This window comes from Euphorbia lathyris, chromosome 2 (genome assembly GCF_963576675.1).
Source record: "Euphorbia lathyris chromosome 2, ddEupLath1.1, whole genome shotgun sequence".
Taxonomy (NCBI): domain Eukaryota; kingdom Viridiplantae; phylum Streptophyta; class Magnoliopsida; order Malpighiales; family Euphorbiaceae; genus Euphorbia; species Euphorbia lathyris.
In genome coordinates, this window is record NC_088911.1 from 71,468,026 (window position 1) to 71,492,321 (window position 24,296).

The following is a 24,296-nucleotide window of genomic DNA, read 5'->3' on the forward strand; positions in this document are numbered from 1 at the left end:
TCCCATTTTTCTATTTTTTATATATTTTTTAAAATAATATATATTAAATATTTGAACAGTAAAAAATTAAAATTTTAAAAGAAATAAGAAATTACATTTGAGGATAATATTGTCTTTTTAATAAAAAAATTATCTATTTCATTCTACCTTATTCCACCAACCAAACATAGAAATAGTAATTCCTAAGAATTTCTATTCCATTCTTTGCTATTCTATTCCTTTGGAATAACCATTCTATTCCATTCCATTCTATTCCGCGAACCATATAGTGAGAAATTCTTGAATCGTATTGAGTGAAAGGCCCTTCTCAACTCAGTACTTAATTCTTGTCTACATTTCCAATGGAATAGGCCCACAACATATAGAAGTTGCTGATCGCAAAAAATTGCTTCCCGGAAAAGAAGAAAGCTCCATGCCAACCTCAATAATCATAGGAGTAATGTGATCGACGACTAAGAGAATTTGATTTTATTATAAAAAAATGGGTTTAATCCTCTCAAACTGCTCTCCTCGCCCATACAACACTTAAAACAACTTCAAGAAAGTTCCATGAGTTAGAGATTAGTTTACCAAATGGTAGTTTAAATGGATTCAAATTGTTTTAAATATACAATTTTAAACTCTTCTTCTTTGTCAGTCGACAACTCAATCCATTTATCTGAAATGCATATTTTAGAAAGTGAAATTTAATTTTGAAAAGTTATTATAAATGAATTCAGGAGGTAGAGAATCCATAAAGCATGAAAAGTTGAAAACGGCTTTTTGAATATACTATCTTCTTTTTGTTTAGTTTTCCTCTATTTTGTAAAAAATCATAAGATTAAACTTGTATTGAAATATTATTATTGATGGGTTGGAACTTAATTATCTACTCTTGTGATATGCCTCCATGAATGAAATTGTAATTAGCATATATATATATATATATATATATATATATATATATATATATATATATATATATATATATATATGTGGTGAGAAGTGTAAGGACAAAAATTAATTAAGCATAAGAGTGTGATAATTATACAGCGAAATGCAAATGCAAATGCATACAATTAATACTTGTAACCCTTAACAAACAAGCTTTGAGAGGCCAAGCCACCAGCTCCTCCTCCAGTATACTTTCCAAGAGTTGCATCCGAATTAGACTTGCACCTCTCTAAGAATGTTTGCTGAGCTTTTTCAATGTTGTCTTTCTTTCCTGACCATGTTTTGAGTGTGCTCTGTTGCAGAGCTCGCCCAAAAGAGAAGGATAATGTCCATGGTTTCACCACTTCAAGCTTGTTCATTGCATTCAGGTTCACCGTTGCTTCTTCCTCACTTTGTCCACCTGAAAGAAACACTATCCCTGGAACTGCCGGTGGAACTGTTCGCCTCAGTGCACTTACTGTGTACTCAGCTATCACTTCCGGTGTTACCTGTACCAACAAAAACAACTCAGATAGTGTAGTATAGTATTTGGAAAATGCAAGAAAACAATGTCTTGGTGTAGCTAATACCTTAGGGCTATCAGAACCAGGAGTAACCATGTTAGGCTTGAGGAGAGTGCCTTCAAGAAGAACATGGTGGTCATTGAGTGCCTTATAAACAGCTGCTAGAACTGTTTCAGTAGCAGCAGCACATTTTTTTATGTCATGAGGACCATCAGTTAGGATTTCAGGCTCCACAATTGGCACCAAACCGTTCTCCTGACAAATAATGGCATAACGAGCCAACCCCTGTGCGTTCTGCTGGATTGCCAATTCGGAAGGCTCATTAGGTCCAATCTTAAGGACAGCACGCCATTTGGCAAACCGAGCACCTGCCTTGTAGTACTGCTGGCAACGGACACCTAGGGAGTCGAACCCTTGGGTAGTAGTTTCAGCATTAGTGCCTGATAGTTCCACTGTGCCCTTGTCAACTTTGATTCCAGGAACAACATTGTGTTCCTCAAGGACTTCAACGAATGGTTTCCCATCTGATGTTTTCTGGTAAAGAGTTTCTTCGAATAGAATTACACCTGACAGGTAAGAAAGGGCATTGGGGCTGGTGAAAAGAAGCTCACGGAGGGCTTGGCGATTAGACTCTATATTCTCCACGTTTATACTGGCTAGTCGCTTGCCAATGGTGCCTGTGCTTTCATCTGCTGCCAAAATTCCCTTCCCTGGTGTTGCAATGTACTTGGCTGTCTTGATCAGCTCCTCTGGAGATCAACAATTAATTATTAACAAACACCATACAACTTTTTAACTCTGGGAGTGTCTTCTTCATTTTGTACGATGGCTAAAACTAATGTGTCTTAGCCAATATTAGTATAGTATTATGGGTTTCTAAGGACAGAAACATGGTAGTAGAAAAGTAATAGTTTCATTTGAAGTTGAACTTCAAAAAAAAAGGTTAATACTTTTGACGGGTCCATCACTGAAACTATATTTGAAAGCAAAGCATGTAATGTATGGACCAAAAAAGTAGGGAAGAGAGATTACCTGCGTATTTTCCAACAAAGGCAGACATGGTTTAAGCCAAGCTTGAATCAAGAAAATGCAAGAACAACAAAAATATATAAAGGATTTGATTCTGTGGAATATACCCCCCCAAAAATAAAATAAAATAAAATAATCATTAACACGTGTCAGCATATAACCCTAATCCTCAGATAAAATATTTGAGTGATCAGCAGTCTCTCAGCCAAGTGGCCCTCTATCTCTATCTCCAGTTTATCTCAACCCTATAAATAATGTGTGGAAAAGCCAATCCACCACATCCCTCATCCACATTATACAACAATCAATAATAGCCAAAGGACAACTTTTATATCTCTGTTTTTAACCATTCTAAACAGTCATCTTTAGTTCCCAAAAATTAGATACATTTTATCGCAGTCAAGAGATGAATTAAAACAAACAACTTGGAGATGAATGGTTAAACAAACCCAATGTAACAGAACAGAAAAGCTTCTTCAATAAACAAAATGATTATATGTTCATAAAGTCAAAATTTGGTGAAATAACGCAACTTCAGCTGATTTCAATTGATCAATTTCTTAGGGGTCACCACTGGTTGCTCATCATCATCTGTACCGAAATATCTATCTCCAAATTCTCCCATGCCAGGAACAACACGAAAATCTTCATTCAGACCAATTTCAATCTCAGATGTTACAATCTTTATTCTTGGGAATTTTTTGCAAACCACATGCACTCCTTGAGGTGCCTGATCCACACAAACAGATTAAATAATTAACAAAAATCATTCATTCTAGTTAACAAAAACCTTCAACATGCCATTACTTACAGATATAAGATTAAGAAATATAATGTTGCACTCTGGTACGCCCTTGCTAATTAGTAAAGAGATGGCTTGAACAGCTGAGTTGCCTGTATAAAATTACAAGCTACAATAATCAACATTCCATTAACTTAATTCAGTTTCTTACTACACATTTTATAACCACCACCTCCTATTGATATTCTAACTCGATCACTAGTATAAATAAATATATAAACAATTCCGATAATGACAACAATTAACACTGCAAAAACTATCGACTTCAAATTTCATTAGCTAATTCCAACATTTTGTTTCCATAACTTGAGGTACGTTATATTCTATATTTTATTATTTTGCATAATGTAACAAATCATTATAGTTTCATAACATAATGAACTATAATTTTGACTTCTGAAATTTATGCATGCTAAATAATCAATCTATGACTGCTAAATAAAACAAATACTTTCACTTATTATACTTTATAAAGTACCAAAACATTATGGAAACGTAATTCATTACTTATGAATACTCTAGTACATGTTTAAATGATCTATTTAAATCACAAGTATAGTAATAACAATACACAAGTAGAAATCTACATACAAAATGTCACAAGTATATATTATATTATACAAGGTTTCTGTTTTAACTCTAATAAGTTTTAGACCTGTTAAAATAACCTGTTAGAATATGATACCATTTAACATGGTAAAAAATAATTAATCTGACTACAATCTGTTATTAATGGATGCATAAGTACAATGTGCACTAGTGTCATGCAAAATAGACTGCAAACTTAGAAATAATACGCAACCAACGCATAGCACAAGTGAGCAGAAAAATAGTCTTATGAAGTGCGCGCATCAGGAACATCTCAAGATACGAGCAGCATTCGTGTAAGTTATTAAAGGATCAATCCATAATATGAAGTCCAAACTCTTTAAGACTGCGTTAATACCATTACACGTTCCAAAAAGAAGTGGAAATAACAAGATAACTTGCATTAAGATAATCCAATCTTTGAGATGGAAAGACTCACCAGCTAGTCAATAGTAGCACACCAGAATATCTAACACTAAGGGGTGCAGAAAGGAGGGGAAAAAGAGGGAGTGAGAAGGAGAGAAAGGAAGAAATAAACAGTTCTCATAACCAAAACACACCTGTCCCTAGAATGGGATCCAACAGCAGCACATGTCTCTTAGAGATATCTTGGGGCAACTTTTCATATATTAGCTGTCAAACCATTAAAGAACCAAGATAATGCCGAGAATGAGTTCCATGACACACAAGGGCACAACCCCAAAGACATTTGACAAATGTATGGAGAGAGAAGCTACTACTAACCTGCTTACCATTGTCTCCCTCCCTGTGAATAAGAATCTTCCCAATCTTGATACCTTTACAACAAGCTCGCAAAGCGTTCTCCATACTCTCACCACTGATATCAGATAAGGGCATAGTTATTAAAGGCACAAGGCTCAGGCTTAAGTGACACAAGGCGCACTAAAGAAAAATAATGTATAAAATTATAAACAACAACAATTAACATTTCTAAAATGCAACATTTAGTCAATACTAAATCATATTCAATTATCTATAACTTTTCATAAAATGCATGAAATAAATTTCAAAATAATGTCTAACTCTTCCATGATCATAATTCATAATAAAATTCTAAATCTAGAGAATAAATTTAATTGACTAATAGTATTAATAACTACTTTTCATCAAGACTAAGTCTCCATTTGCTTTATTTCTAAACTCTTCAAAATGAAGCAGCATTTTTTTTTGTTGTTCTTTGCCATGTTTTTGTTGTCCAAATCTTCTTTCCTTTTTCTTTTATTTCTTTCTATTCTAATTTAATTTCAGTTGCAGATCATATAGATAGGAAACGGCTGAGATTAAAACATACTATTTTTAACTTCGAACCCCAAAACAACAGTGTAGCTTAGCTTCTAAATTTGCACCTAGGCTGCCTCCAGCAAGGCGCTAGGGTTAAAAAGGCGGATTCAGGCGCACGCTTCTTGAACAAAGCCCGCCAGTGCCTTTTGAGCTTGAGGCTCGCTTTTCATAACTATGGATAAGGGGCATGTTAACTAGTTGTTTGACGAATTATTACAAAATCGGCAGTAAGAGACGCAGAGAATGTGTTAAATGAAGGTGTTGCATTCAGAAACACTGTCCTAATTTCTTTCTATAGCCGAACTTAAACGACAGATCAACCAAAAGGCTGTCATTTGTTACATTACCAATCATGCAGGCATTACAGAAAAGCTGTAGCCATTGGATTGTTCACATATATTTGTATGATGGCCCATATATGACAAGGCAACAATGCATCACTATCTTATATAAACCAAGATAAAACTGAATGAGTACGCAAAGAAATGGCCAGGGCTGATCTGCTATTTCAAGATGGGAGACCATGCATATACCTCCTGATAATAGAGACACCACATAACCTCTTACAGAAATCCACGCCAGTGTATACAGACCCTGCATTCCACCCAAAAAAAAAGCATAGAAAAAACAAAAAACAAATTTAGAGGTGAGAAAACTAAGTAATTACAGTATCAAAAACCAAGCAAAAAGCACCTAAAAGAGGTAGCAAAACATGAGTAAATATTATAATGTTCTTCAGCTAGAAAATTAAATTCACTAAATTACCAAGAAAAAGAAAACTCCAACTCATGTTCGAGAATCCAAATGAACATATAATAAGAAAAAAAAATATAAGGGTGTAGAAGCATCTTTCAAGAATACAACCTGTTCTAATACCAAAAAAAGAGTTATTTTCAAGTGTAAAAAAAACTAAAGCATAATTTATGCCTTTCATACTGCAACAGTAAAAGGTCCAAGGAGAAGTTCTGCGACCTGGGTAACAACACGAGCATCATTGATGCAGAAGCAGAACAAGAAATAATAATAGTAATAGTAGTAGTAGTAGTAATAATAATAATAACAACAATAATAGCAATAATAATAAGAGGTACAAAGAAACTTTTAACATCCAACTCTGAGTTGATTAAAAGAACATACGAGCGTCACGACTATTAGTGGTTTGAAAGGGAATTAGTTAATCAAGTTCTAAGTATTAGTTTTTATAATTCTGTTTGCTTCCTTCTAGTTATTTCGGTTATTTCCTTAAAGGTTCCTATGAGCTAAAATAGCTAGTTGTTATGAGTTTGTTAGGATTTTGGATTGTAGTGCCAGCTGTCTTATAAGCTGTACCAACTGTTGTGGCCTTCTCTTCTATAAGAGGTCATGCATTGTACTAACAATTCACCCAAGAATTAATGAAGTCACTTTTATCTTTTCTCTCCTAAATTCTTCTCTTCTCTATTCTTCCTAATCTGTGTTCCTTCCTTCTTTCTATTCTGAAATTCTCTCATCAGAACTCAGGTTCTGACAGAGATTGTTTTCCTCCGGCCATTGAAGATTTTGAGCAGAAGTTTGATGAACAATGGGAACTGCTTCGGAAGAAGCAACAAGAAAATTATGAACAAATCTGCAAATCCTTATCAAAATTGACTCAATCAATTCGAGAATATCAAGGAGTTTCAAATCATTCTTCAGTTGCATCCCAAGTGTTTGATGAAAAGCCTGAGTAGAAATTAGAGCTGGCCGAAACATATTTGCCGTGCAAGGCAGAGATGAGCGTAGAGGATCAAGAAACCAGTAGGAGATGTGATAACTCCTGACATGGAGGATCATGCTCCACATTCACTAGCTTCAGGAGATATAAATGGAGAACCTCTAAAGGAGGCTGTTATGCAAGAACAGGATTACAGAGATATCAATTGGAAGACTCAAGAGGAGGAGACTATAGAAAAGGTACACCAAAACATTACGGTTTCTACTGATTCTTATTTCATTAAGGAATGGAACACTGAAATTCAATCTGATTCAAGATCACATCAACTCATATATCCTTATAAACAAGATCTGTTTCAGAACATCCATCTCAAGGATGTGATCGAGGATCCTAAGCCCAATCCTACATTTAGATCTTCCCTGGCTCGACAACAATGGCCCCAAACTAACCATTCCTACACTGAAGCCACTACAGAAGTCAACTCAACACCTGTAACTACTAAAAAACCTAGCCCAGCCTTCAGATCTCCATTAACCCCTGCACCTTGTAACCAGAACAACCCAATCAACCTGCAACTTCTTCTTGAAACCAATCTTCCATAGTTATTAAAGGCGCATGGCGCACTAAGGCGCAAGGGGTCCTGGAGCCATGGCGCATGGCGCGCGCCATAGCGAGACAAGGCGCACTTAAAAAAATAAAAAATGTAAAAATATAAAACTAACATAAAACTAAATCATGAAAATATCTTAAGCATAAATAAATTTTAAAATGCAAAATAAACCCCATATTAGAAAACTTTAAAGTTGAATACTAATTCCTAAGTTCTACTCCTAATCAAAACTCTCCAAATCCATCACTCCTCATTATCACTATCACACTCCTCATCTAAGGCATCATCAAACTATTGATCATCAAACTGTTGAAGTTGAATTCCCTTTGGCTTCTTTGTTTCTGTTGTTTGAATCCGTTTGATGTGTTTTCTTTCTACTAAACTTCTTCCTCTTTTAATGACTCTGTCTCTTACTCTTCAAATGACTCTGTCTCTTCGTCTTCTACTTAGTTTAAAACCTATAATCTCTCTCCTTTTTAATACTTTTTGTTAATATAACATGTATTCCATTCCAGATATATAAAGTAACTACCAAAAAACTGCCCATAACTGCCTCTAACTGCCAAGGCGCGCCTTGGTGCGCCTTTGGCAACTGCCTTTGGCGCAAAATGGCGCACCAGGCGCGCCTCGCCATGGGGCTGCCATGGCGCTAAGGCTTGCGCCTGGTGCGCCATAGGCGCGCCTTTAATAACTATGCAATCTTCTACCTGGAGTCAACCAGAAATCTCCTAATGTGATGCTATATCCTCCAATAGATTGGTTAATGCAATGCTCTATGTTCTCAAATTTCAGTGCAAGCATAATTCAATCAGTAATGAACCAGCTTCCTACAAACAATGTCCGAATCCTTGGAAAGTCAAATAAATTTGTAGGGAAAACTGACATGGTTGAACCATGGTATGGTGCTGCATACAGCTTTGAAAAAATTAGCAGCTCCAAGTTCCAAGAATGGATACCATCTACCCCTAATATTTTCATAGCTTCTAAAGTCATGGACACCTTGAAACTGGAATACAAGGATGGACCAATTGTCTCCTTACACATTGGGAAAACTGGTGTATCAAAGGGAAGCTCACAAAATTTATGAGGCACATCCACTATCAACCATGCGTTGCAGAATTGGTTTTTACTTGGAGGGCCATTTCCCTAGAGTGGACTTGTTTTTTGAATATGTAGTTAATACCTGCTTCTGTTTAATAGGGAACTGTTGCAACTGATCGCACGAAGAGTTGGAATGATTTTCAGCAGGAGATAATTAGAAGATTCCAGAGACAACCAAGTTATGAGGCCATATGGAAATTCGGTAACAAGCTTACAGGTGTTGGTATACAAGCTACTATTGGGTCCAGACATTAAAACTCAGAGAACAACATATAGGCCTTGTCAATTTTCCCAATAGTTTGGTTGTAAAGCATGCTAAGAAAATTCCTCCTTCACATCCACCATTTATTGAGAAACCTGCTTGTGGAGTTAATATAACATTGCACAGCAATCACATCGAGGGACTCAATCAGTGGGTTCCTCAAAATGTGAAGGTGGCTCTTAGAGTGGACAATCAATGGGTCAATGAAGGACAAGTTGGGATTAGCATTGATAGATGGCGTGAAATTGGGAAATTTGCTTATGCTTACTTGCTAGCTGGAAACACCTGCTGTTATTGGGAAGGATCTTGTCGTTGGCTCTGCAGTCCTTGTGTCCTCTGCAATGTTCGGTGCCTTTGTTAGTCGTGCGTCAATTTCAGCAATAGATATGTTCACACCAAAAGTTTTCATTGATTTGATTGTGGGTGCCAAAGGATTCTCTCCATCTTTTGGCCGCTTTAACTGGCATGAATTTGTCAATAAATGGAAGTATTGATGAAAATTCTCTTCCACGGGCATATGACAGATTTGGGCCTTTTGCTAGAGTGAAGATGAAGTGGTCCAAGATAGAAAAAAGGAGATAGCAGCAGAGATATTGTGCAATTTCTGCATTCAATAACAGGCTGCGACAAATGAAATGCAAGGAGAGGTTGTGTATGAAAATGAGTTACTTGTTGCCATTGGAAAGGCAGGAGACCTAAATACCATGAATGCTGGTATGGCTATTAAGGTCCACACTGAGGGTATTGTTGGTGCAGAAATGATTACAGCTATCGATTTTCATGTGCACTTCATAAGTCAAGTGAGGAATTTCAATGGGGACATCATGAGGCCTCAGCAAGCAATTGGATACTGGATCCAATTGGGATGAAAGTTTTGCATCATCACTCTTGAGGGAGTTCAAGGGCGACAAAACTAAGAGTCTTGAGCTTTTAGGAATTGTTGGTCATATTGTTGAGTTCAGTGGAGGGCGAGCCTTGGCGCAACGGTAAATGTTGTTGTCGTGTGACTGAGAGGTCACGGGTTCGAGTCTTAGGAGCGGCCTCTTGCCAAAAATTGGCAAGGGAAGGCTTGCTCCCAGTACATCCTTGTGGTGGGACCCCTCCCCGGACCCTCACTTAAGCGGGGACGCGTAATGCACCGGGCCGCCCTTTATTGTTGAGTTCAGTGGCAGTAGAATCATTCAACAACAACTCTACACAGCCATAATGGCTAAGAAAACCCTAGATTATTTGGAATTTATGCCCTAGCCTCTTTTGATGACTGAAGAGTTTGATACTCATGCAATTCAGCAGTTCTTTGCACATGAACTTTACCAGCGAAGAGAAATAGAGGGCAAGCTAGCTCTTCAATATATGGATGTCGAAGAGATACAGAAGGCCATTCAGGTTGTCGGTTCCAACCTAAAGTAGCTAGTTGTTATGAGTTTGTTAGGATTTTGGATTGCAATGCCAGCTGTCTTATATCACGTTCTGGCCTTCTCTTATATAAGAGGTCAGGCATTGTACTAACAATTCACCCAAGAATTAATGAAGTCACTTTTATCTTTTCTCTCCTAAATTCTTCTCTTCTCTATTCTTCCTAATTTCTGTTCCTTCCTTCATCCTCTAATTCTCTACTTCTTTCCTTCTTTCTATTCTGAAATTCTCTCATTAGAACTCAGGTTCTGACAATGAGTTTATTAAGGGAAAGTGATACTAGATATAACACAGAAATCCTATACCAAGTAGGAAAGAATTTTCTGCCACCTGCATGGAAACTACAGCTCTGCCTTGCAACCAATTATCCGCTATTATCAAATAAAGCGAAAGCACAAAAGCACACTTTCAAGAGAGTTTTTAAAGGAATTGGGTTTTGTACTGATGAGCCACACCTGTTATTACCTGTGTATCAACTGACGTAAACCCAATTGATCAACAAAGCACTTTTTCATGAAAAACACATACATGTGATAATAAACATCAATTACCACTATTTCCTCATCATACACTCAGAAAATCAATAACATGGGAATTACAACAGAATCATGTTTTGGATATTGCATAAGACACATTATGTAGGTGAGAACATCAACTACAGCTTACCAGTGGGGGTGGTCACCTGCTTTTCGGTAAACGGTAGATGTCCAAGGCCATGCTCAACAACCTAGAAACAATAAAAGAAAATTGGTGCACGACAATAACAAACAAAAGAGAGAACTTGTTCAAGGATATCAAGTGGGAAAATATCATTCAAAGAAAATTAATTAATTAATTAAATATACCAAGCGAATCAACCGATCAGCATAGAAAACAAAGTCATGTTTTGTTGTTTGAGAATCACGTATAAGGGTATGCATACCACGTATCTGCAGAAGACAAATCACAGCTATTGGACATCAGGAAGACAACATATTACAACCAAAGAAACATTTCATATGTTTTCTCATTAAAGCTAATAGGCTCCATATAAATAACAGTAATTTTCAGATATAGAAAAGGTAAAAGCGATACCTGAAAAGTTGATTGAATGACATACAAATTGGGGTATATTTTACACAGATCATGCTGACCAAGCTTTGTACGAATATGCTGTACAATCAAATCTACAGCTACATGATTATCTCCTCCACGAGGAATGATGATATCTGCATACTTCTTCGTTGGAAGTATGAAGTCATCAAAAGCTGGCTTCACAAACTTTGAGTACTGCATAAAAGTAATTATCTCAGTTTCTATTCTGATCATATAATATAAGTATCATACCATAACAGAAGAACTACATTTTAAACAAGTAACAGAAAATCTAGTCCCATATATTTACAGTTTTACACCTTCCCATTAATTTTTCAAAGTGCATCCAGAAATAAACATCAGTGTCAGAATCGTTAACATATGAAGAGGAGACAGATATGAGCAACATTTCTCATTAATTTCACAACACTATCCCTAAACTATGGAGAAAGAGAGAGAGAGAGAGAGTTGCTTCAAAAGTGAAGTCACAAAAAGAAAGGTGCAAGACTATATTATCTTTTACTTTCAGACTTGAGTACATTTTTATACTCAGTTATTAAGAGAGAGAGAGAGAGAGATTTGTGGTCAAACAGGTAGTAAAGGAAGTGAAGGCAACAGGAACGAAAATCCTCTCTCCTCATTGAGAGAGATTATGTCTCCTCACATGTTCACAGTGTAGGACACGGAGAAAGAAAGTTTTTATATAGTTTTCTTTGTCTCTCTCCTGATATAAGGAACTGACAATAAAAATGCATGAAAAAAATACAAATCTGAAAGAAATCCAGAAATTATAGTTCCTTGCAACTGCAAGCTGAACAGAGAGACAGTTTAAGAGAGCAGTTCCAACCAACTCTTTTTCAGAAAATAACTTAAAATGATGGAAAAATTAGGTAACCACAAACCCACTAATATTTCACATGGACACTGATGACCAAAATTTGGTCATTCACCATTAGATCTTAGGCTGATTAAAATCCTAGGGTGGAGATTCCAAGCATCCTAAGGCTTAGATTTAATCAGCCTAGATCTAACAGTGAATGACCAAATTCAGTTTGGTCATTAGGGTCCATGTGAACATTTCTGACCAGAAACCATACAGGAAGAATTGCAAACCTGATCAAGAACCGTGCTGATATCTCTACTCTTCTCAACAGTATCACGCCTTATTCTTCTTGCCAGGCGAACATCAGCATCTGCACTGAAACAACAATGTGAAGTGACAGCCCAACTTAGCAACCAAAGCAAGTGAAGTAAATTGCACATATAATATGTAAATTATTTGACTGGGGAGACCAGTTAATGTTCAAACAAAATGGTGGAACCAAATCAATAAATAAATACTTTATGCTTTCCTTATTGGAAAGTTGCAGGAAGTCGATCCAAATTTTTTCAAAGATGCCAATAAATATTCTCTTACAATATTGAAGAAGCTAAGTGTCTCAGATAAAACAAATAAAATGACGGAGGGATGTGAAAGGAAAATACTTCATTCACAAGTTCTGTCACTTCATTGAAACTGGCCCAATATGAAACAGACATTGACCTTACATGAGCAATACCATCTTGCATGCATCATTTCTTACCATATTCACATATAGAGAATAAAGAGGTTGCACTAAAGTATGTCTAGTGGTGATTCAAGTAACACACAAATAGTTTTTTCATTAACAACATCTTGATCTATTTAAATGACCAACAAAGACGTGCATAAGTTAATTTATATTTCAAGGCTATGAAACTTGGTTAATCATTGTACATTTCTACACCCACAAAAGAAACAATAGTATGCAATATGATTAAACTTCACTTCTTTTCCATAAAGCGAAGAAAAAAAAAACAGATTTTAGGGAAAAAATATCAAACGATAAAAAAGTACATGTAGTACAGAAGAACAAAATAAACAACCTGTATCAACAAATATCTTCATGTTCATCAAATCTCGAACACGAGGATCATGGAAAACAAGTATGCCTTCCAATATGATAACATCTGAAGGATTAACCTGCAAAATGTTATACAAATAAAAGTTTACAACAGCCGATGTGGAGTGGTAAAATATAATTGAAATTTCATACATTGGCCCTCTTCAATATGACAAGGTTCAATACAACAACAACAAAGCCTTAGTCCCGAAATGATTCGGGGTCGGCTAACATGAACCATCATATAAAACCGTGAAATCAAGTCGTGTCAGCGACATAAATTCTCTCCCTCCACTCCGTCCTATCCACTACCATATTTTCCTCAATCCCCAATAAACTCATATCACTCTCGATCACCCTCTTCCAAGTTTGCTTAGGTCTTCCCATACCCCTCACCATTACATCCCTTTGCCACTCTTCAGTCCTCCTAACCGGCGCATCAAGCGCTATTCGTCTTACATGGCCAAAGCACCTTACTCACCCGATCCTTTCTCGTATGCCCAGACATCCATCTCAACATACGCATCTCCACCACCGACATCTTATGAATGTGACAGTGTTTCACTGCCCAACACTCCGTACCATATAACAATGCAGGTCTAATTGCCGTGCGGTAGAATTTTCCCTTAAATCTATTAGGCATGCCGGGTAACCCGCGGAAGATGATGATAAAGAATCTGGTGTTTTCAGAGTCTTTCTAGCTATAGATATCCCCAATAGTGTTCAGTACAAACTAAGCAAAAGTTCATATCATATCAAGACTATAAGGAAACTGTACCCTTCTTGGAGGAAAAACATCATTTTTGTAACTCTTGAAGTCATAGTTTGGAACATCTACTGCTTGTCCATGCCTCAACTTCTCCATTGCACTTAATAGTTGTTCAGTATCAAATGCATCTGACATTTTAGAATAAAATAGGCTGAAGATGTGGACAAACATATCATTTGCCAAAAAGAATAATGAAAAATTGAACCAGCACGTTTTTCTTGCTAATGCTTATTTAGGAGCCTTATTAACAAATATGTTAGGACTCGCCAAAGCTACAGAAAGTAACTAGAAACAAATTTACTCACCAGGATGGTCGAAGTTGTATTCATAAACTCGAGTAAGTTCTTCTTTAGTCAGATTGTGATAAAAGGAATCCTGCCACACCATACATACCAAAAATTTATTTATACAAAGTAAGCCAGTTTAAGTGATGTAAGAGACCATAAGGATAGAACAAAATATGTAGAAAATAGCGCCAGACCATGACAAACATAAATGGAATAAAGAATACGAAGTCTGGGGGGGAAGTCACACACTATGACAGAAATAAGTGGAATAAAGAATCTGAAGCCAGTATTATCACGTTTATTCAGAAACTTGGGTACAAATCCTTCCTTGAACTAATGCTTGTAACATAGATAAGAAAGAGATTCCACCCATGAAGAAGTATAAAAAGAGAGATCAAAATTGTGAAGCCAACGCAGCAGTCCGAGTTTACCAATTCTATTTTATCTCAATTATTTCTTCATCCTTATCCTAACAAATTATAGTTTTAAAATAAACAAAATCTCAACCAGGCTTGCAAGGATGTATTTGGAACTGGAAACTATCACCTGATTGACAAGTACTACACGCTGGTCATGGAGTTGCTGAATGATCATATCACAAACTGTAGTCTTGCCAGAGGCTGCTCCTCCAGCGACTCCTGTTCCCAAAAACAAATACTTCTCAAATCAAAAATTCCAAATAAACAGATGTTACTTCGATGTCATGATAAAATCAGAACAACCAATGCACCCAACCATAAAACATACAATTCAAAGCAAAGATAAATGCTCTTCACAAGCTTTCCTATCTGTTTTTTTTGCTATTGTATATCCATGCTTGGATAGTTGGATTAATAGCCAAGAAGCCCCATGATAAATGAAATTGTTTGAACTTTGAACACATAAAATGACATTCCTCAAATGCTCATTTTAGATTACTGGGTGAATTTAAAAAATAAATCTAAAACTATCATTCCAGGGTATAATATTTTTCAAAATTTATACTGATAGCTACGAACTAAAATAGCAACTCATCTCAGAGATTCACATGGCTTGCTTATTTGGGAAAAGCTTAGAAACAAGACGACTTACCAATTACAAAAGGTTGTTTATACATGCTCTCAGTTGAAGAGGTTGTTGGTTGTCCTGTCTCTATATTTCTCGATTCCAAACCATCCATGTGAAACCCAGAAAAATGGACTCCTGAGGAAGCCTCTATCATATCTACCACTGACTTAGAATCCATGAGAAGAGTCCCTACAAAAGCTCAAGTAAATAAATAAACATGAAATGGAAGTGCATATTTATACAAACTATAAATATCCATAAAGAGGGATTCCTCTATATGGGTTATCCTCCATGGAATAAAATTACTACAAAAACAATCACCAAGCATTTTCTGATTCGACGATAGTTTTGTGGTTCCGAAAGATAAGGCAAAACCCCAAATCACTGGAAACAAAAACAATCATTCTCGTAAAAGAAAATGATTCGGGCAGTTCAAGTGTTGTGATGCCAAATAGATAGCATTCCTCGTACCACCGAAAGATCAGTTTTCTAAGATTACGTTGAGCTCCACCAAATCAGACCAAACTGAAAAAGAACCAGTTGGTACTGATCTAAAAAATAAAAGCAAGTAAAAGAAAACAGTGAAGCAATCAAAGACAGCCACATTATATCCAGAAAAAAGCAACATCATCTATAAGCGTAGAAATAAAGCGAAACAAATGAATCAGCAATTGATGGAGAGATCAGTGAATAAGGTGCAAAAAGAGATCAATTAATAAAAGATAATGAGCAAAATACAAAATTTCAGATTCAGTAAACAGTGAATAGCGTGATCCCAGAATGAGAGGAAAAATAATTTGGAAAAGTATAAAAAATTGAAGTAACATGAATAAAAAAAAAATGTGGATTCTCTGAATATACCTGCTGTAAACTGGAGGAAAAGAGATCAATGGAATTGAGAGTGAGGGGGAGATATTTGTTTTTATTGAATTTTATTATTGTTTAAATATATATATATATAGAATAAAATAAGGAATAGAAGGAAAGGGGAGAGGTTAGAATGGCAACTGATTTGAATATTTATAGAGAGGGATGGAGGGAGCAAAAGAAACCCTCCTCCGTACTTTTATGCTTTACTCCATTACATTTAAATTAATTTACTACACTTTTTTTCTAATCTGAAGAAAAACAATTCTCAATTATATTATATAAATTAATTTTAGCTGAAAAAATCAATTAACAGAGAATTCAACTCCTAATAATATCGCTTTTCTTTCTTTAATATTTTAAAATAATATATGTATGGTGGAATCTAGAAAATACAAGTTGGACTACTTAATAATGACGTCACACCAACATGATTTTGAGTTAGATATTTTCTTAAATACAAAAACATACATGAGTGAAGCTGGAAAAGGGTGGATGGATAGGCATACGGTTGTGGCGGCAAGTCATCAAAAAATTACAATTAGGGTAACACGTAAGCGTCCAATCAGATACTGGGGTCCATTTTCAAAAAAATACACTCTACTAATTTCTAGATATTTAACGAAATCACAAGTATTAAATAAAAAATTGATTTATATTAAATTAATAAAAAATTGATATTAAAATAATGTTTATATCTCTTTATTAATGATTCACATTTTATTAATAAGTTTTTTTTATTGTTTTGATTTATGATGTCATTAAGGAATATCGAAACTATATATATATCAATTTGAGTCTGAAAGAAAAGGAAAATAAAAATATTCTGAATATGTGGATTTAAGATGTGTCTGGTTGGTAGATTTCTTTCTGATAAATCTGTGGATTTTCAACCAATGCGAGATACTTTGGTTTTTTTTGTGGAAACCAAAAAAATGAGTATACATATGATTCATTAACCCTAATTTATTTCTCTTTCAATTTTTTCATGAGATTGATGTGAGAAGAGTGTATGATAGTGGTCCATAGATGTTTGACAACAAAGCTAAAATTCCACTTTTTCACATAGATGTTTGGGTTCATATTTACAATCTTCCTCATGGATTCATGTCTGAAAGGGTGGCTGTGATTATTGGAAATCATGTAAGAAAATTTATTATCTTTGATCCTAATAACTCTCAAGGTATTTGGAGAGAGCATATGAGAGTTCGTATCTCTATAAATGTCTAAAAATCGCTTATGAGGAGAATAAGATGACCAGCTAGAGATGAGTTCTGGGCAGAATTTCACTACGAGAGAATCAAAAAAAATTCGTTTTGTGTGTGGTTGTTTAGATCATACAGATTTCTCATGTCCAAAAGTTTATGATTCAATTGATAGAGAAGTTGAAAAGCTCTATGGCTATCATATGTTTGTTCAGACCGGAAGGAAGCAATCCAACAAAGGTGCAAAATGGCTGGTTATTGAGGTCCAGTCAGACATCAGCGGCGATGACCAAGGAGTGGTGGTGGAGCGTGGTGGTAAGATCCAAAAGAAAACTCTCATATTTAGTGGCATTAATGATGGGACTAATGACAACATTAGTAGAATAATTAATATGACAGTTGATTATGAGTGAGGAGTAAATCATGGATCAGTTACTATGGAAAATGTTAAACAAACTCCCATATTTAGTGTCATTAATTGTGAGACTAATGGCAACATTAATGGAACAATTAATAGGGCAGTTAATTATGAAGGAAGCGTAATTCATTGATAAGTTACTGTGGAAAAGACCAAAACGGTAATTCAAGCTCCATATTGCTAACCAGATATTATTATTCATCATAACAGACCTTTGAGGGACAAGCTGATCCGCAATTCTTCTGTACCCCGAACGAACGCTGTATCGACCCTTAGGATCAAAGTGCCATCTTAGACAGTCCGGGGATCGTGGCTGCCCCCCAGGTAGGTTCAGAATTGCCTGTTTATCTGCATCATTGGACAAACTATTAATGATATTTAGGTCCCAAAAGGCCTCCCCCTCCACCCATAACTCATTTACTCGCATTTCTTCTATTCCCGTGGGGGGCACGGACTCAACACAGAAATTATCCCGGTCCAGCCAAGGGTCTTTCCAAATCCGCACAGAGTTACCATCCTCGATGCACCACCGGTAGCCATTGGATAAACTAGAAGCTGTTGTCCATATGCCACGCCAGGTTTGACTGGGATTATGACCCAATCGAGCCGTGAACAGATCCTCATGTGGGTAGTATTTAGCTTTGATAAGTTGACAAACTAAGGCATCTGGATTTTGGATGAGGTTCCAAACGTGCTTACCCAATAGTGCAAGGTTGAAGGATTGAAGATGGAGGAATCCCAGGCCACCCTCTTGTTTTCTCTGACAAAGTCTCTCCCAAGAAGCCCAGTGGATGCGACGTTGGCCATTAGGATTAGATCCCCACCAGAAAGCATTCATGATTTTCTGAACTTCATCACATGGACCGATTGGGACTAGAAAGGCACTCATATAATAGGAAGGGATGGCTTGGATTACAGATTTAATTAGAATCTCCTTGCCTGCATGTGATAAGAACCGGTTGTGCCAGCTCTGCACCTTTTGCCAGACCCTGTCGCAAATGTAGCTTAGCACCGACTTCTTACTTCTTCCAATTAGAGATGGCAAACCAAGGTATCGGCCAGTATTTAGAGGGTTGATGACACCCAAGATGCTACGGATTTCCAATTGAGTCGTTGGGCTGATGTTTGCACTAACCATGAGACCCGACTTCTACAGATTAACACTTTGGCCCGAATCCTGTTCATACTTGTGTAGCAATTGGATGATCTGACTGCACTCGGAAGTATTTGCCTTGAAAAACAGCAGGCTGTCGTCAGCAAATAGGAGATGGGAGATAGTGGGAGCTCCATTGCACACTCTGACACCATGGAGGAGGCCCTGTGATTCAGATTGCTTCAGTAATTGTGATAGGCCTTCAGCACAAAGGATGAAAATGTAGGGGGATAGGGGGCAACCTTGCCTGATTCCCCTCGAGGGTGTGATCGGCCCCACGGGCGTTCCATTGAAAAGGACTGAGTACTGAGGGGATGTAACACACTGCATGATCCAGCCAATCCATACATCAGGGAATCCCATTTTAAGCATAACCGCCTTTAGGTAGGGCCAACGGATACGGTCATAAGCCTTGTGGATGTCTATTTTAAGAGCTACACTTCCCATTTGGCCCCGGCTCTTACATTTCATGTGGTCGATGGTTTCAAAAGCAATTAGCACATTATCCAGAATAAACCGACCATGAACAAAGGCCGACTGTTCAGGTCCGATTAGAGATGGGAGACATTGCTTGAGTCTAGAAGCAAGTACCTTGGCCATAATTTTGTATAGCACGTTGTAGAGCGATATATGCCAGAAGTCTTTGATTGAGGATGGCTGGCTAACCTTTGGGATAAGTGTAATTAGCGTTTCACTGACTTTTGGTGGGAAAAAGCCTTGTCTGAACCATTGTGTGCAGGCTGACATAACCTCCTCGCCAATGACGTGCCAAAATTTCTGAAAATAGAAGGGGTTAAGTCCATCGCTTCCGGGAGCCGTGTCGAGTTTTATGTCGAAAACTGCTTTTTTGAACTCAGCAGCCGTGAAAGGCCTGATTAGTTTGTGTTTCTCTTGATCCGAGATAAGTGTTCTGATGCAGTCAACCCCTGGCTCAATATCTTGGCTCGTGTCCTCAAAGAGGTCAGCAAAGTAGTTTCTGATATGATCATTCATGGCCAGCGGTTCCTCTAACCACTCACCCGATTCTCCCTGAATCTTCGCAATTCTGTTCCGTCGTTTTCTAGAGGTCGCAGCTGTTGGGGTTTAGTGTCCTATAGACAATTGTTCTAGGATATAAACTTAATGTAAATGAAGTGTTCTTTACATCATTTGTTTTAAATAGATATGGTTTCATAAACTATATAAAGGCAACCTCTTTTAAGAACTAAATAAGTCTAATAAAAGGAAATCCCTAAGTTTGTTTAAAGTGATTATAAGTGTTCATACAAGTATGAAGTGAGACGAAACTTTATAATAAACTAATAAACTTAAAACCACCCCCAAGTCAAGTAATATGTTTAGAAATAGGATTGACATATCACTGTTGAGACTTGCATGTAACAATGTCTTCTGTCGAGACAGAGAGCTGATCTCACAAGCTTCAGATATGCAGATATCTGGATAGTTACATGGATCCAATGAAAGGGAGTTCATTAGGATTGGGGACCCGACTTGAGATAACAGGATGGGTAGATTTATACTTGTCACCTGTTCATCTCATTGGTATTAATAGGTATAAGTAATCCTCAGACTCAAAGGAATGTTAATTAGTGATTCTGGATTATGGGATGTGATGCTTTGATCCTGTTGTAACACGATCCATAACAGAGATGACTCTGGGGTGTGAACGGCAGACATTGGGTATCACAAGAAGTAATTGCAGGATAGTTATACATTGGATTGAGCATTTGTCACTCCCGATAAATGGGAGATACGTCCAAGGATCGCTTGTGGAAGACTTGACTCTAAATCCTTGCAAGGTGATAGCTTAAGACTTGAAATGCAGATTTCACTTAACCTATCTAATTGGAGTTAACTCGGCCTATACAAGTAAAACGAACGTCTAGCTATATATGACTTGACATTATCCATAGTCATAAGATTCAGTTCAAGGATGTAGTTGATAAAGGATCGAATTATACTGTAACTAATACGGAAAGGTCAACGACAGAATCAACCTGTCTTCTTATAGCTCTGGGGGAATGTTTCGGATTTGCTAATCACATTTCGCGTACTCATTCCGTTATGCAAAGATTAAATATAATTCTGAGAAAATTAATTTAATAGTTGCATACGGCTAGAAGCAATAAGTACCTAATGGGTCACACATAAGACTTGGAGCCCAAAAGAGAAACAGATGTTAATTGATTGACGGAAGCCCAACTGAGTCCACTAAGGCCTAGTACTTAAGGGAGGCGATTTTATGTATGTAAAATACATAAAGAAATTAATTTGATTTTAAAGCAATCCTAATTAGATTATGATTGTAAATTAAATTAATTAAAGGATAAATAAGTTAGGAGGTTTAATGAGATTAAATTGCTCCTATTATTATCCTAAAAGGTTATTATTATTAGCTTTATATTAAGATATAATTATAGATAATAAATAAGAATTATATTCCGAATTAAATTCTTATTCAGTAACCTAATTCGATCTAACTAGGGTTTAGATACAAGAGAGTATATATACCCCCTTATATGTAAATTTCGGCAAAGCCATTGTCTACCGAAGAGAGAGAATTTCGACCCCCTGTTGAGGATGAGATTATTCACCGCTTCCTTCCGTTTCAATTGATTATTAATCTCTTTCTCTATTTCTTGATCTTGTGTTGATTAATTAGAGGCAATCTATTCTTGATTGCTTTCATACGGTTGAATTCTAACTTGGTTTTGAATTGTGTTTTTGTCTTGTGCTCGGAAACTCGAAGTAAGAGTTGTGGGCACTTCGATTGCAACGGTAGATAGAACATCAAAAGGTATTTCCTTCTATCCCTCTTTATATGAAATAACGATTAACAGATCTTGGGTTAATGGAAAAGGTTAAAATTTTTATATTTCCGCTGCCAAACGTTTGCCTATTTTCCTTTAGTGGTATCAGAGCCTGCGTTAAATCCGTTATTTCATATATGAAAATTAAAAGGTTTTTCAATCAGATTGAATAAATATTTATAGTTAGGTTAATTAACGAAACCGTTTTGATTAATTAATTCTAAAGATAAATAAGTTTTAATTAATTGTTAATTAAAATAGATTATGCATATGTTCCTAATTATTTTGGTTGATAATCATTATAACAAAAACTATTAGTTTTATAGTTAGATTGATAAAAGTTAGTTTTATTAATCCTAAAGATAAAACAGAAAATCTTTGAAAGGTTATCCTATTTTCTGAAAATCGTTTTAAAACCGTTTTAATACTGATATATATATTTATATATATATATATATATATTTATATTTATAAAAAAACGGAACAGTAGTCCGGGTTGCGCCGCGAGGCAGCAACCCGAACTACTGTTCACGGTTGCTGCCTCGCGGCAGCAACTGTTCAGCGACTGGACATCGTTGCCGTAAGGCAGCGGCGGCCAGCAGCGTGTTTTAGGTCTCGGGCCCCCTTTGCGGGCCCGACACGAGAAAATTCCCCACTGCTGCCTCCCGTAGGAGTCTGGGCCGTGTCTCAGTCCCAGTGTGGCTGATCATCCTCTCGGACCAGCTACTGATCATCGGTCGTTTACCAATGTCAGTAGTTGACGATTATACGATTCGAACAATTTTCAATTCAACTAAAAAAAAGTATAAACCACTTTGATTGATTAAAAAGTACAATTATTAAATTAAAAAAACGAAAATTATGTTTTGATCTAAAGTATGGAAGGGGGTTTCTTGGTCAATCCAAATTAAGTTTCGATGCAATTTTCATTAATCAAATAAATAGTTAAAAGCCTATTTTGTTTAAAACCATTTTAAAATAAAATAGTTTTAAATATATTTATATATATAAGTTTCAGAAATTAACAGTTTTCTGTTTTGATTATCGAATGAAAAATTTATTTAAAAGTTTGTTTTACCTATTTGTAAATCAAAAGTATTAAATGAATTAAAATCAAAATAATTGGGATATGCATAAGTAAAGTTTTGTATAGTTGTATTAATCTAATAGGTTAATATAGAAGATACGAAACTGATAGAATTAAAATTGGATGAAAGTTAATTTGATGAGTTAATGTGATTAACCTAAATATTACATAAGTATTTTATGTAATCAACCAATTAAATTTATTTAATTGAATCTATGTATGTTTGGAGTTATGGACATATTTGGACCCTCTATTTAGTCTTTTGGTATTTTTGAAATAGGGCATGCGAGTCCTGCCTATCTACTATCTATTGTAATTTCTCCTCTCATCTAATTCCCTTCAAGTTAATTGAAGTTTTCTTTAGTAGTATAGAAATTAATATGTAATTTCAAGGCGCCATGGAGAAGACGGAGGACCTAAAGAGAAATATGTAATAGTTAGTATTTCCCTAGGTTTGGCCTTTTATTCCGTCTCTGGCTCGACGGAATAATTTAGATAATATGTCCATAACACCAATGTATGTGTCTGATGTATGCTAAAGCAAATCAAGACTAAGTTAGATTATGAGACTTAAAATAAAAATTCCTCACTAATTAAAAGTTAAGCAAATAAGCAAGTTATTAAAATCGGTTGCCCCTCCCTAATATTATAATTCAGCCGGAAGTACTGGGGGCCTTTGGGTTGTTGAGCAAACTCAAGCTCGGGGTCTTATGGTAACACCTGAATTATCGAAAATCGTTCTTTCATGAATATGGGGTAATACTTAAATTAGATTATGATAATTGGATGAGCAAACTCATGTTATCATAAACTAATGGGCAATATGGTTGGGATTAATATGAATAGCATATTAGTTACTAATGTGGTTAGTAACCCAATAACCTAGGAATCACATTAAAGACGTGATTGATTACATGAATCTACCTAACAAATGAGACTAGCTTGTTGAGCAAACTCAAGGTGAAATCTCAGGAGTTAGGATCCTAGCTCACTAATGGATTTGTGAAATTCTTCGAATTAATATGGAGGGCTATTAATTTGGCAAAATAGTTGGAGCAATTTAAAATGAACTAAAAGACCTATAATTTTAGATTGATGTACTTTAAAGCAAATGAATAACATATGTTTACTCTTTCTCACTCTCAGGTTAAATTAAAACACTCTTAAAATCATGACTAAAACCAATCTGCAAAATATACTTACCGATAACAAGTTGAACGGTTCAAACTTCACTGACTGGTTTCGTAACCTCAAAATCGTTTTGAAGTTCGATAAGATAGGGTATGTACTTGATACATCGATACCCCCTATCCCAGCTGATGATGCTCCCATCGAAGAGATCGATCCTTACCAGAAGCATAAGGCTGATGACGATCATGCGAGATGCATCATACTTGCATCGATGACACCGGAATTGC

General features: G+C 36.1%; 2 protein-coding genes across 2 annotated transcripts; both read right to left on the bottom strand.

Moving 5' to 3' along the window:
• Positions 1-987: 987 nt before the first annotated feature.
• LOC136218573 (fructose-bisphosphate aldolase, cytoplasmic isozyme 1) lies at positions 988-2,616 on the bottom strand. The gene is made up of 3 exons (XM_066005539.1): positions 2,469-2,616; positions 1,503-2,185; positions 988-1,421 (listed from the first exon to the last, which is right to left on the bottom strand). Exons 1-3 carry the CDS (start codon positions 2,494-2,496, stop codon positions 1,059-1,061), a joined length of 1,074 nt encoding a protein of 357 aa, XP_065861611.1. The 5' UTR covers positions 2,497-2,616; the 3' UTR covers positions 988-1,058.
• A 157-nt stretch (positions 2,617-2,773) lies between these two features.
• On the bottom strand, positions 2,774-16,131 carry LOC136218572 (uridine kinase-like protein 3). Its single transcript, XM_066005538.1, has 15 exons — positions 15,660-16,131; positions 15,363-15,527; positions 14,838-14,929; positions 14,310-14,379; positions 14,014-14,132; positions 13,219-13,315; positions 12,427-12,506; positions 11,314-11,508; positions 11,085-11,168; positions 10,906-10,966; positions 5,691-5,751; positions 4,600-4,693; positions 4,416-4,488; positions 3,277-3,359; positions 2,774-3,195 (listed from the first exon to the last, which is right to left on the bottom strand). The coding sequence occupies exons 1-15, from the start codon at positions 15,664-15,666 to the stop codon at positions 3,010-3,012; spliced, it is 1,467 nt and encodes a 488-aa protein (XP_065861610.1). The 5' UTR covers positions 15,667-16,131; the 3' UTR covers positions 2,774-3,009.
• Between the last annotated feature and the right edge of the window lie 8,165 nt (positions 16,132-24,296).

Excerpts from the sequence above, each read along its gene's own strand:
- LOC136218572 (XM_066005538.1), bottom strand. Across the intron at positions 13,316-14,013 it reads ATGTTTTTCCTCCAAGAAGG|GTTAATCCTTCAGATGTTAT; the intron begins GTACAGTTTCCT and ends AACATTTTGCAG. Across the intron at positions 5,752-10,905 it reads GCAGGTGACCACCCCCACTG|GGTCTGTATACACTGGCGTG; the intron begins GTAAGCTGTAGT and ends GGTGGAATGCAG.
- LOC136218573 (XM_066005539.1), bottom strand. The coding sequence starts at position 2,496 with ATGTCTGCCTTTGTTGGAAAATACGCAG. Across the intron at positions 2,186-2,468 it reads CTTTGTTGGAAAATACGCAG|AGGAGCTGATCAAGACAGCC; the intron begins GTAATCTCTCTT and ends GTTGATCTCCAG. Across the intron at positions 1,422-1,502 it reads CTGGTTCTGATAGCCCTAAG|GTAACACCGGAAGTGATAGC; the intron begins GTATTAGCTACA and ends TTGTTGGTACAG.